This window comes from Alligator mississippiensis, chromosome 5, assembly GCF_030867095.1.
Source record: "Alligator mississippiensis isolate rAllMis1 chromosome 5, rAllMis1, whole genome shotgun sequence".
Classification (NCBI taxonomy): domain Eukaryota; kingdom Metazoa; phylum Chordata; order Crocodylia; family Alligatoridae; genus Alligator; species Alligator mississippiensis.
The window spans coordinates 21,974,314-21,988,374 of record NC_081828.1 but is presented as its reverse complement, the minus strand read 5'-3'; the positions used below and the strand labels follow the sequence as shown (position 1 = coordinate 21,988,374).

At 43.9% G+C, this 14,061-nt stretch overlaps 1 protein-coding gene across 3 annotated transcripts in view; it reads left to right on the top strand.

Annotated features, from left to right (window-relative positions):
- Positions 1–14,061, top strand: part of ERICH3 (glutamate rich 3) — a 79,520-nt gene that overhangs the window by 60,729 nt on the left and 4,730 nt on the right. For all 3 annotated transcript variants that reach the window (XM_019489186.2, XM_059727945.1, XM_019489187.2), the window contains 2 exons: positions 1,523–1,660; positions 11,121–13,837. In XM_019489186.2, coding sequence (XP_019344731.2) covers positions 1,523–1,660; positions 11,121–13,831 — 2,849 coding nt within the window. In that variant the 3' untranslated portion in view covers positions 13,832–13,837. The remainder of the gene's footprint in view (positions 1–1,522; positions 1,661–11,120; positions 13,838–14,061) is intronic.

The window sequence follows — 14,061 nt, the reverse complement described above, 5'->3', positions numbered from 1 at the left end:
CTGTTATTTGTCCCTAGGGCAATGCATGTACATGCTCATCTAGACACTCCCCCTGTGTCTAGATTGTAGTCCATCTTACTGAGTAATGGGTCAGTAGAGCAAGTCTACTGCAGCCTAGTGGAGGAACGAGTGATGGTACAGAGAACAGCTTGGAGGACTCCAAGTAAGTTGAGCAGCCCTCTACCATTAAAGAAGCCAAAAAGAGGCCACATAATATTGAAAAGCAGGTCAGTACCCAAATGCCAAATAGCTTTGTGTAACACAAGGGTAAAAAGCAGCTGGTTCAGGCTGCAGCAGGACACAAGTAATTTAAAATGGCTGTTGACTCATAACATTGGTAGAAATGAAACCAGAACCAAATGTAGAGTAGCAGCAAGCATTCAGCAAACCCAGAGAGACAGGGCAAGCACCAGGAAGATGGAAAGAGCTTCAAGCATCAGCTGCCTTGATAAAGGAGAGTCAGAAGAAATTAGGTATGTGAGCAATGCAGGGGCCCAACAGGTCTCTACCAACAGACTACAGACAACAGAAGGGTGGAATCAAGTCCCCTGCTAACACAAGAAGAGCTGTATATTAGTTCAGAGAATTATGATGCGAACAGTAAGGGGGCATGCCTCTAGGGTTGGTTACATATAGTACTATCAACTTCTGCCCCCCAGCAACTCAAAAGTACTTGCACAAAAGGCACAACAAAACATTGGTGAAAGATCTAGTAAACTGGTTGGAACTTGGAAGAAGGAGCAGGGATTGCAACACAAAAGAGTTTTGGAGAAGACACCAGGCAGGCAGTCTGTCTTTATGTGTAAGCAACTTATTTGCAGCATTTATGTAAATACTTTTTTCAATAAAAAGCTGGTTTATTTCTACAAACACAGAATATGATTGTGAAATTACCCAGCCCACATATGTAAACAATTCTGGAAATCATAGCACAGCTTTAACTATGCTGCTGCAGTTGCACAGGTATGTCTCGATTATAGAAGAAAACACTAGCCTTGTATCTACGTATATAGTTGCATTTAGGAATAGTATATATTTTGGTGCTCATGCACGGGTATTTACATTCAGAAATTTCATGCATGAATACAAACATCAGACTTGAAATAATTCTCATACAGGGAATTGGAAGAACCATCAGAAGTGCATATGAAGATTTAGCACGTACAATTATGGTATAAAGCAGAAAAATAAAGGTTTTTCCGTTTATCAAATATTGTTGCTTGTGCTTGCAAACATCTTGATAAAAGTAGTCTTGCTGCTTTGTGATAGTTTGTGCCTGATTTCTGCCTGCATGTTTGTAGAGTCTCTTGTATTTTATATATATATAGTTGTCTTTTGATTTTAATATAATTCAAAGCATTATCCCTGGTGATGGTTTACTGGATTTTAATTAACCCTGCACTAGTATTGTAGATCTTGTTAATTTTGTTTGAGATAATTGCACAATTTCTTTCCCCTTTATGCTTTTTGATGATTTTCCCTACTTGCTCTCTGTTTTGTAATTCTGTGATATTTTTTGAAGATTGCAAGTCTGTCCAAGAGAAAATAGCAGAAGCAATTGAAAATGATTATCACTTGAATTCTGAACCTGAACTCAGTGATTCCAGTACAGATGAGGAAGAAGAGACCTTAACAAGTGAAGCTCATGACATAAATGAAGGTGAGGTCAACTAATACTATCAGTAAGGGGATTAAATTTCACTCATTTAAAAGCCATTTGTAGATGTTTCCTCCTTTAACCTTCCTCTACAAACTATACTCTCCTCCTTCCCTTGCCTTACTGTACCTTTTATTGCCTAAAATCATGGCACTGCTTAATCTGATTCTGAAGTTATAGGTAAAACTATTTCCAGTTGGGGTTTACAGTGATTTTGAAAGAGTCCAAGCTATGAAGATTGGGTGCTAGTGGAGGAAGAATCTTGTAATAGAAATCTGGTAAATTTAACTTTGCTTCTAACCCTGTTAGATTAGCATTCATGATGACATCTGGTTATGAAATGAAATCCAACCATAGCCAAGATGATTCTACTCATAAATGCCACTTCTCAAAGAAATAAAAGCTAGAGGCTAACATCATTGCTAATGCAATGGAGAGGGCTAGTGTTCTGAGCCTCAGCAAAGTAGCCAGGTCCTGAGTTTGTACCTCAAACTTGTTTCCTTCCTGATGATTGGCATTTGGGCAGTGACTTAGCAAAGCAATGTAAATCTTTTCTTGGGTTGGACTATTCCAAAAGTTTCTCATTTTGATTTTCTGCACTTTTAGATTATCTTTAATCTTAATCTTGAGTTTTAGCATTGTAACTCAAGTCTGTGCAATAGGAGAGTGCCCTAGAGTCAGTCCATTATTGGACTGTAGCAATGAACTCTATGGAACATAAATGTTCTTTTCCAAAACAGTGATATGATGAGTTTGAAATTTACAGAATGGGGAAAAAGCAAGGCTATACATTAAGTTTGATTTAATGTCTTGCTTTACTATACCCTACAATACCTTAATATCACAGAATATAATTGCCAACATAACTGGGACAACAGCTGGAATCCTCTGCTCCCAAAGAAAGAAATAGAGAATATAGTAGTTATGTTGCAATGTCCTAGGAAATTATGGTAGGAGAGTACTTCAATGCAGTGGAATGAATATTTATGATAGGGGCTAGCTGAATATAGTTCATATTTTTCATTTAATTTCATTTCACCATTACTTCATTTAATTTAATTAATGTGTTTATTGGACTAGACCCAGATGTTCAGAAACAATAGGCAATTTTTGGCTGCCATTAGTGCCAAGACTCAGACAACCTAAGAAAGCCTGATTTTCAGGTGACTCAGATTTTGCTTTCAGATACTGAGGTCCCACAATCACTATTGAAAATCTTGGCCTACACATCTGGCTAGCTTCATGGCACAGAACATTGTTCTTGGGCATTAACAGGATAGGTCTTTTTATGGGCGGGGGGGCACATAGGCTTAGGTGACTTATTTTTCACGTTTGCCAATTTTAGCACCCAAATAAATGTTAGACAATTTTGTGATAAAGTAAATGCTTCATATCTTTGTTTTTACCTCTTTTTTTCTCTTGTTCTTCTTCTTGCTGAATTACAAAAGCTTGTTGTTGTTGTTGTTATTGTTTTGTTCCCTGTAGATATAGCTCTCAGTTTCCAGGATTTGTCAGGTTTGATTGCATTGTTCTGTGAATTTCATATATAATGGCACAGATGGATACCATCAGCACTCCTGCTCCTACAATTTTTGCTTCAGGCTGTTAAATTTTAAAGGCATGTGGACCAAAGCTGCTCTTTTTTGTGGATCTCAGTATATATATTTTTAATTGACCTATAAATATAGAGCCTGATTTTTATATTTTTTAAAAAATCATTAATGATGGTGATATAGCAGGCAAAATTGCAGGGAGCTTTTCTTTTTCACAGAAGTTAAAGGTCAATCCCTATTATCTCCAATTAAAGAACAAAAACTTTGTAACACGAGTCTATTGTAAGAGCATATGTTCATACCTGGATTTTGTGCAGTACCTTACTCAGTATAGTATTAGTTGCTGTTTTGCTACCTTGCCACAGAGAATCAAAGTGGCTTAAAAAAGGCAAAACTGCTGCATTAAGATACACTCCAGCTGTTTCTTGCAGTCTCAACCAGAAAATAGAACACACCCTGGGCATACTCAGTCATCACTTCCATTAGGAATAATTCCTTTGAAAGCAATGGACTGACACTGATGTAAACCAGCTTGAGTTCAGAATTGGATACTCAGGGTTTCCTCTTTCAGGGGAAGTATTATAGTCTTGAAAAGAAGTCAAAACAAGCAAACAAAAACAGGTCTACAAAGAAGCCAGGTTTTTGTATGAAACACTTGCTGTGAAACTAATGACTGGACTGGAACAAAACCCAAACTGGAGTGTTTTGTGTACCTGGCTCTGCCTACAGTATACCTTGTAGTCTGTTTTGTAATAAGCATTGAGTTGATTAACTCGTGTATATGCACACACAAACGTGTGGATTGCAGGGGCCATAAATCTGGCTTGCTCAGATAGGTAAGAGAAGTTACTGTTTTCAATTAGATGCATTCAGAATACAAACTAATTTATGGGAAAAGACCTCCAATGCATTGCAATGACATAACTAGTTGACTGTTTTTAAATGCTATTTTTCAATGACTCCATATAGTTTAATTTTTATGTATCGAAGATGCTAGGCTTAGCTATTTCGGTACCATGGATCAGTTACATATGAAGAACAAAATACTGAATTTGGAGATTAGGGAAGCATGTCCTTAGATGAAGTAGAGAATGCTGATTACAATACACAGAAGTAAATGCATCTACAAAAATTCAACCCAGAATGCTTTGTTCCTTGCTAGCAACCATGCAGTACACTAGGAAAGATACTACTATATTATTGCAGCATATAGTTTCATAGTTATAGTTATTAGGGTCGGAAGGGACCTCTTAGATCATCAAGTCTGACCCCCTGCCCTGGACAGGAAAGAGTGTTGGGGTCAGATGACCCCAGCCAGGTGTCTGTCCCATCTCCTTTTGAGTATTTCCAAGGAAGGGGACAACACCACCTCCCTTGGAAGCCTATTCCATATTTTGGCGACCCTCACTGTCAAGAACTTTTTCCTGATGTCCAGCCTGAATTTGCTCTCTTTTAACTTGTATCCATTGTTTCTAGTTACCCCAACTGTTGCCCTGGTAAACATCATATTTCCCACTTCCTGCTGACCCCCCCAGATGAGTTTGTAGGTTGCCACAAGATCACCTCTCAGCCTCCTCTTGTGGAGGCTAAAGAGGTTCAGGTTTTCCAGTCGGTCCACATAGGGTTTTTTCTGTAGGCCTTTAACCAGACGGGTGGCCCTCCTCTGAACCCTTTCCAGGTTATCCACATCCCTCCTGAAGTGCGGCGACCAAAACTGAATGCAGTCAGCTGTGGCCTGACCAATGCCGCATAGAGGGGAAGTATCACCTCCCTAGACCTGTTTGTGATGCACCTACTTAAGCAAGAAAGAGCGCGGTTTGCTTTACTTATTACTGCATCACATTGGTGACTCGTGTTTATTTGGGAGTGTATTATGACTCCAAGGTCCCTTTCCACAGCTGTGCTGCTTAGAATGGTCCTTCCCAGACTGTAGGAGCATTGATGATTCTTCCTCCCCAGGTGCAACACATGAGACTTATCCTTGTTAAACTGCATCCTATTCTGTTCTACCAATCTCCCCAGCCTGGCCAAATCCACTTGGATTTGCTCCCTGCCCTCTAGTGTGTTTACCTTCCCCCATAGTTTTGTGTCGTCAGCAAACTTGGACAGGGTGCTTACTACTCCCTCATCCAAGTCACTAATGAAAATATTGAATAGTACCGGTCCCAGGACAGAGCCTTGGGGGACTCCGCGGCCTACATTTCTCCCATCAGAAACTGACCCATCCACTACCACTCTCTGGGTGCATCCCATAAACCAATTTCCCATCCACGAGACTGTGTAATAACCTACATTGCAGTTTTTTAGTTTATTTATAAGAATTGGGTGTGACACTGTGTCAAAGGCCTTTTTAAAGTCCAGGTAAACAACATCTACCTCTGTTTCCTCATCCAAGCATTTTGTGACCTGGTCATAAAATGAAACTAGGTTGGTCAGGCAGGATCTGCCTGCTATGAACCCATGCTGATTGCCCCTTAGCATTACTTTACCCACTGGTCCCCCACAAATGTGATCTTTAACTATTTTCTCAAAGGTCTTGCCAAGAATAGAGGTGAGGCTAACCGGCCTATAGTTACCTGGTTCCTCCTTCCTCCCCTTCTTGAAAATAGGGACCACATTGGCCCTTTTCCAATCCTTTGGAACTTGTTCTGAGCGCCATGAGTGCTCAAACAGTTGTGCCAGCGGGTCCACTATGACTCCAGCTAATTCCCTAAGTACCCTAGGGTGAAGATCATCAGGGCCTGTTGACTTAAATACATTCAGCCCCTCCAGATGCCCCCTTACTAGGTCTGCATGCACCGCTGGTGGGTTGGTATCTATCCTGGGCTTGTCTAAAGTCCTAATGGGATGCATATTTGTATTTGTGTCCAGGAACACTGATGCAAAGAATTTATTTAGAATCTCTGCTTTAGCCATCCTATCTGTTACCAGTTGTCCTTGTTCATCCTGAAGTGGTCCTAAGTTATCCTGCACTTTCTTTCTGCTGCCTATGTATTTAAAAATGCCTTTTCGTTATCCTTGACTTTTGTCGCCAGCCTAAGTTCCATCTCCACTTTGGAGATGTCCTCACTGCTTCCCTGCAGGCTCGAGCCAAGCAGGTGAACTCCTCCTTGGTGACTGCCCCCTGCTTCCACAGCCTATAGGCCTCTTTATTCCTCATCAGGCTCTCCTGGATTTCCCTGCTCAGCCAAGAGGGTTTCTTTGCCTTTTTGCCCCACTTTACGTGGACTGGGATAGTCTTTTTTTGTGCCTGCACGATTAGTCCTTTGAGAAACGCCCACACTTCCTGGACTCCCATCTCTGCGAGGCTATTACCAGTTAGTCCTTCCCTAACTAATTTCCTGAGTTTACCAAAGTTGGCCTTCCTGAAGTCCAGCACTTCTGCCCTACTAGTTATCTTCCCCACCTCTCGCCAGATAGTGAACTCTGTCAATAGGTGGTCACTATCCCCTAGGTTACCTTGTACCTGCATATCCCCCACCAAGTCATCCCCTGTGGCCAATACCAACTCTAGCAAGGCATTACCCCTGGTGGGGATGTATACCCCCTGCGATAGATGAAAGTCCTGTAAGGAGGTTAAAAACTTACGTGAACGGGCAGACCTGGCTGCCTGCTTCACCCAGCAGATGTCTGGGAAGTTTAAGTCCCCCATGACAACCAGGTCCTTTGAGCGCGCTGCCTGTGAGAGCTGCCTCAAGAATTCTAGGTCTAACTCGTCCCCCAGGTGTGGGGGTCTGTAATAGACCCCTACTCTACTAGGTTTCTTTCTCCCCGACCCCCCTGTAATCTGACCCATAATACCTCAATTTGCCCTTCTTGTCCCAGTTTGACTATGGAAGATGTATATTGTTCCTTAACATAGACAGCAACTTGTCTGCCCCCCGCCTTTTTTCCCCACTCTGTACAGCCTGTAGACCTTATTGCCCACTGCCCAGTCATGGGTAGGATCCCACCAGGTTTCTGTTAGACCAACCAGGTCGAATTCTTTATTTGCAAGGAGGAGTGCAAGTTCCTCTTGCTTGTTCCCCATGCTCCTAGCATTGGTATAGAGGCATCTAAACCCCCCGATAGGTGCCTCTGCTAACCTCCCATTCTGTTGGCTAGCGGGGCCCTTGTTACTTACCTGGACTGCTCCAGCACATGGCTCGTGGTTTGTCGTACCTGGCCTTTCCCTGTCATCATCATCCTCATAGCCAACCTGCAAGAGAAGAGACTCTTACCTCTTGGAGAGAGATGTAGTCCGTCTCACCCGAACAAGGCTGTATCCTGGAAGTGCAGGTCGTGATCAAGGAACCCAAATCCCGTGTAGTGACACCAGCTCCGAAGCTGCGAGTTGACTTCTGTAGTGCAGTTGCTGTGGTGCTGTCCCTGACCTCTGACTGGTAGAATGGATGAGAAGACCACCTGTGCTCCTGAACCTTTGAGCCTGGTTCCCAGCTCCATGTAGTCACGCATGACCCTGCCTGGCTGTGTCATTTGTTCCCACATGGATGAGGACCATGGGATAGTAGTTAGAGAGCCTGATCAGGTCTGGAATCCTCGTTGTGATGACACAAATCTGGGCTCTGGGCAGGCAGCATACCTCCCGTACTGTGGGATCTGGGTGGCAGATGGCTCCCTCCGTTCCTTGCAGGAGGGAGTCATCTACTATGATGACCCAATGCCTCCTCCTCCAGCTGCGTGGTTCTCAGTTGGCTTGGTGGTATCTGTAGGTGCGGCCTCTACTACCATGCTCTCTGGCAGTGATTTTAGGGCCTCAAATCTGTTTTCCAGCTGAACTGAAGGAGTCACTCTGGCTTTACAACATCTAGTCCTTGAGGTGACTGTCTGCCATCCGTCCTCATCAGCTCTCTCCTGTGATGCCTTCCCTCCAAGTGTGTGGATCTGCAGAGAATGGAACTACCCACCAATCTCCTCCTCAGTCACCCAGATCCCCCACAGCCTGCTCACCTCTGCTTGGAGTTCCCTCACCTGCCCCACCGGGGCCTCAATTTGGGCACATGTGGACCCACCAGGCACCTCTTCAGGCAGGGGGCCCAGTTGCCACCAACCCACCCAAGGGCTTCATCTGGGTGGAGGCCTCAGTGGAGCTCCGGGCAGGAGGCAGCATTGGGGCAGGGTCCCTGGCTATGCTCCGAGTTACCGCCCTCGTTAAAGTTTCTCTTATGTACACTCACTTGAGGGCTTTGTAGAGTCTGGCTGAAGCCTCTGAGTTTGATGCGTGGAATCTCTGGCCCCTGCTGCTCTCTTCCCTATCTGAACTCCTGCACAAACTCTGGTGCACTCTTTGATGAGAGTGCTTGTTTGCCGGCCTGTTTGCCCAGCTTGGGAGCATGGCTCCCACCTGGCGTGGTTAAATAGAGATGGGAGGAGGAAAAAACCCCTTCCCAATGCCCTACAGCTGCCCCAGTTCCCCCTCCCTCTTTCCCTCTACCTGGCCCGGCTTACCTTGCCAGTGCTGCTGGCTCAGTCTCTCTGCTCCTCTGTGGGGTCAGGGGGATGCCGAGGGCTCACGCGTGTTTGTAGCACACGTGTGCGTCCTTTGGCTTCCCAGCCTGACACAGAGTAGGATATTAAGTGGGGAGGTTTTACATACATTGTGCTGACACTTCTCATAGACATTCTAAGACTAATTAGAAATGCTGCTGAGTTTTGACCTGCAATTGAACTTCCCACATTTGGGAAGTGGGCAGAGGGAACAGGTTTGGGTGTGAGGCTTTTGGCTTTTTGACCTCCTTTTCCAAAAGTTATGAGTTATTGATTACCAATCGAGAGACAAGTGCATTTTTAAACACTGCTTAAAACCGAAGATCCAAGGGATATTTAAAAATCAGGAAAAGAACACTAAGTAAACCAGTTGCAAAGTGCATCTAGCTGGGGGGTTATTAGCAGAGGGTTGAAGGTAGAGATTTTGTTGGATAACAACAAATAATCTGGGACTTTTAAACTATGTGGTGGTCACATGATGTTTGGTTAGATGAGAGTTGCTGCTTTTTATTTGTCATATTCAACCCTCTGTGTTCTTTATCTCTATTTCTTTTCCCCCACCTGTTCCTGATCTCCCTGTGGTCAGTGGAACCCTCCTCCCATCATGGCCTTTCTCCAGTCTGCTCGATCACTGCCATATCATTCCCCACCTCCTTTCAGCCTCTCCAGCTGCCTCATAGCTTTTCCTGGAGCAAGCCTACTTAGAGCAATAAATTTTACCCCAGTGAGTTCCATAACATCCTCGGGACAGAGGAAGCATTACGTATACAGATGCTTTCCCTTGTGTCATTGCTAATATGGACGAAAGGAAGATAGGGAGTTCACCAAGCCAGGGAGTGAGTCGGATGAAGACAGGTGTTTGGGCAGGGTACTGGGAAGGGGGGTGTCCTTTCACCCTTCTAGAGACTCCCTATGTACTGTCAGGGTATAGCATTTGGAAAACATGCTGCTGCTTATTCTCTCATTATCAAAAGATCTGACAGGAGGTTACACTGTGTGTACTAAGCAGAGGTACATTAGTACAAACAACAAATTGTGTTTGCCCAGGGCTAGATTTTTGTATCACTAAATTCAGTGAGCTTTTTTATTGACTTCTAAGGGGGTAGAAGTAGGCCCTAAATGTGTATAAGCAACTACCACAAGTTACATGCACAACTGTTACTTTAAATCTAATACATATCGAATCAAGAGCAAGACCTTATAAAGGGGGATAAAGCAAAATGGCGTATTTATTGATTACATGAATCAGACATAGAGGTTCAGACACACCACTCATACAGATGCACACAAATCATTATACACATTATTACACACAGACATACACAAACACAAAACAACTGTCCCATTCAGGTATTATAGTTACCAGCAGCAGTTGCTCAATAGAAGCCCTACGTGGCCAGCCCAAGCCTATTGAGAGAAGATGAAGATAGCAGCTGGAGTGGGTAAACCGACTCTGATCACTGTGCTCCGAAGAGAGCAGAAGTCAAGATAGAGGCTCTCCCACCCTGGCATTTTCAGAGTGTTTCTTTTATAGGGATTGGCATCCTTTGTTCAGCACTTTGGGTTTTCCATGCCCAATTTCTGTTGTTACAGTTGTTTCTCTTCCATCGTTGTCTTATCTCAGCTTGAGGTCAGTTTGTTCATAAAAGTTGGTATTTCAGCCTTGAAGTGTCCTTGCTGCCCATCTGGCAGGATGTGCTGCATTCCTTCTCCTGGTTATTTTCTTTCTGCCCTAAGCCTCAAAGGGATTATTCAGCCATCCGTTAATTAGTTTACTGACTGGTAACTTACACATTTGGCACCTTGTTGCCTACATAAACAGTTACATCTTCCTTCTCCCATCTCTATGCCATTCTCTCACCATTCACCCTTTCACATACACTCACACACAAAAAGGTTATACAAGGTTCATTCACTTATGTCAAGCAAGCACTTCATGTCAAGCAAGAATACATAAAATGGAGTTTTCAGTAAACTTAAGGGTACAATAACAAGGATAACACGGTTACAAATCTACTTTACTATTATCACAATTTATGTTAAAATCATTCATTCTACAAACTATGTGATTTCCTGCCCCCACCCCTTTGTATATACAAGTAATTTAGCATCGATTTCTGATTTGTGTCAAGCCTATGACTAGTTCATCTGAACACCCTGAGTATCTCAGATTGCAGAACTGCCATGTGGCCTCATTTTGTTTGAATTAACTAGAGCCAGATGCCAGAATGACAACACTCGAAACTTAGTCAAAGAGCAGGTGCATCATGGGAAGCAACACAGCAAGTATCTCTCATGTCACTGTGCCAACATCCCTTCATTGATTTGGAAAGACAGCATCTCTAATAATCACCTAGTAAAAGCAGCCTTAAAATTAACACAGTTATTACAATAAAGCTAATGTTTTGATTATGTCTTAATAGTGCCAGATGGAGCTTTCTTGGCAGAAGGAACAAGAACAGTTGAAATACAGAAAGCAACAGAGCAAATGGTACAAGATGGGTGGATGATGGGGGAGAAAAAAGAACTTGAGGAGGAAGAGTTTATTGCTGAGGAAAGAACTGCTGGCACCAATGAAGAAGGAGATGAACGAGCTCTAGAGGAAGATACATTGTCTAAGAAAGAAGCAGCATGTTTGATGGAAGGGGCAGTAGAGAGCAGGCCTGCTGCAAAAGAGACAGTATCTGAAGAGGAAGGAATAATGCAAGGAGACTCAGAAGAGATGGGGAGAGGAAAGAAATGGGTATCTGATGGAGAGGAGGCATCCAAAGGAAATGTAGTTGAGGAAGAAGATGTAAATGAGGGAGAGGAGAAAGTGGAAGATGCAGTGTCTGAAGAAGAGGAAATGGTGGGGAAAATTACCTTGAAAGTAGAGGAGGTGGTAAAAATGGGTGAAGCAATGTCTGAGGAAGAAGATGCTGCTGAGCAGGCATCTGAGGAGACTCTGAAGGAAATGGCATTTGAAGCAGTGGAGTCTGTGGGGATGACAGATTTTGCAGGGAAAGAAGCTGTGAGGGAGGCAGTGCCTAATGCAGAGGAGACTGTGGAAGAAGGAGACTCCTCAGGAAAGGAGCCAGCTTCTGAGGGAGAGGTGGCTATGGAAACTGTGTGTGTAGGAGAGGAGGTTGAATCTGAAGAGAAGATTGTGGAAGAGGCAACTCTGGAAAAGGCAGAGTCTGCAGTAAGAGAGGTTGCAGGGCAGGTGGAAGCTGAAGGAGGACATTATGTGGCAAGGACAGCTTCAGATGGGGAGGAGGCGCTGAAGAAGGTAGCATCTGCCGTTACCAGCCATGTAGAACCTGAGGGACAAAAGGTTGTGGACAAGGCAGCATTTGCAGTAGAGACGGTTGAAAGGCAGGGGGGATCTGAAGATGAGAAGGTAGCAGAAAAGGCAGATTTTGAAGGAGAAAAGACAGAGTCTCTAGCAAAGGGAACTGCAGAGCAGGTGGGAGAGACTGAAAGAGAGGCCATGGAGAAGGTGGCCTTTGAGGGAGAGGACTCTGTGGAGAAGGCAGGAGAAGTAAAGGAGACTCTGATGCTTCCTTCAGGGCAGGTAGTATCTGAAGGAGAAACTGTGGAGGAGGTGGCTTTTGAGGGTGGGGAGGTTGTGGCAAGGGCAGAGGCTGCAGTAAAGGTGGTTGCAAGGCAGGTCGACGCTAAAGGAGAGGTTGTAAAGGAAGTGGTTTCTACGGGAGAGGAGGTTGTGGGAAAGGGAGAATTTGTAGCAGATGAATTAGTAGAAGCAGTGCAGGTTCCCAGAGTGGAAGGAGGATCAGACTTAGTGTTGGAGGCAAAGGAGGTTACCCTACTGGGAGGTGAAGCTATGAGAGAGGAGCCAGTGGGAGCAGGAGAAGTTCTCTTGTTGGAAACAGCAGCCAAACCAGAGGAACCAGTAGGATTAGAGAAGTTTCCCATGAGTGAAGCAGTGTCTGAAATGGATAGGACAGCAAAAGGAGGGGAAGATCATGTAGTGGAACCAGTTCAAGAAAAGGAAGCAACACAAAATAAAGATCTAGAAAAGGACCCCACAGTAGACAAATCAGCACCGCAGTGGGAGGAAATATCATTGGACAGAGAAACAGAGAGGGAAACTTTAAAGGAAGGAGAAACATGCAACAGTGAGGACGGCCTAGTGGAAGCATCTGAAAAAGTTAGAGCAAAACAAAAACCTGAAGAAGAAATGGTAGATGGAGAAGCATGCGTAGGGGAGTTGGAGGCTGAGAAAATGACAACTGAGAGAGAGGAAGTAGGGAAGGCTGAAAAAGAGGAAGTGACAAAGGAAGCAGATAAACAGGTGATGTTGTCAATGGCAGCTCTTGAAATGACATCTATATTGGAAGAAGAGGTACCTAGTGATGAAGAATCAAGAGAAAAAGCCAATATAAATATAGGAGAAGTGGAAAGTGAAAATTTGGGGGCTGAGGAAGTGACAATGGGAGGAGAAAGAATGTCAGAAGCATTAGCCTCTGAAGAGGCAATGGCAAAGGAAGCTGCAGGCATTGGGAAAGTAAAGGGAAATGCAATAACACATCAAGGTGAGGAGATGGAAGGAAAATCAGCACCTGATGAGAAAGAGGAGGCAGAAGAAGCATTAACTGGATGTGAGGTGCAGAAAGAGGAAGAAAGACATGAAGAGGGCCATGTAATAGAGGAGTCAGGTTTTGAAGACCAGAGAGTGATCACAGGAGAAAGAGTCGCCAAAGAAGATGGAAGAGCAAGAAAAACATTTCCCAAAGAAGAAAAACTAATGACAAAAGTATCACTGAAGAAAGAAGGAGAAGCAGTGACTGAGATGGATTGTGTGACTGAAGAAACGGCATCTTGCTGTGGTGCAGCGAGGGCACAACCTACCCCTGTAGGAGAGGAAGGAACTGAACAAAGAGAGGCCAACAGGAACTACAGGATGGGGAGAAGTGGGACAGAAGACATAAGGGGAGAAATCAAATGGAAGCAATTTGACAGACACAAAATAGCTGGAACAGAAGTGACAGAATCTAGAGCAGAAAATCCACCCGGCAGTCCTGGAGGTGCAGAGCTGCTTGAAGTCATGCACAAAGAAGAAAGCCCTGCACAGATAAGCACAGTGACTATGGGAGCACCCATTGCTGAAGAGAGAAATGGAGAAGAATGGTGACTGAAGGTGAGTTGTTTTTTATGATCTAGGTTGATTTTACTTTGATTATGCTCCTTTCTATTGTGTCTGTTCTGAAGTATCTATAGGCTTGCATTGCTAACCTGGCACTGACATTTCCACATGGTAAAAAGTTGAGCCTTGGGAGGAGATAGATAGCCATATTTTTCTTCACCCATATATTATATGCTTCTCTTTAGGAAATACTTAAAATAGATTGCAGAGTCTGGGCT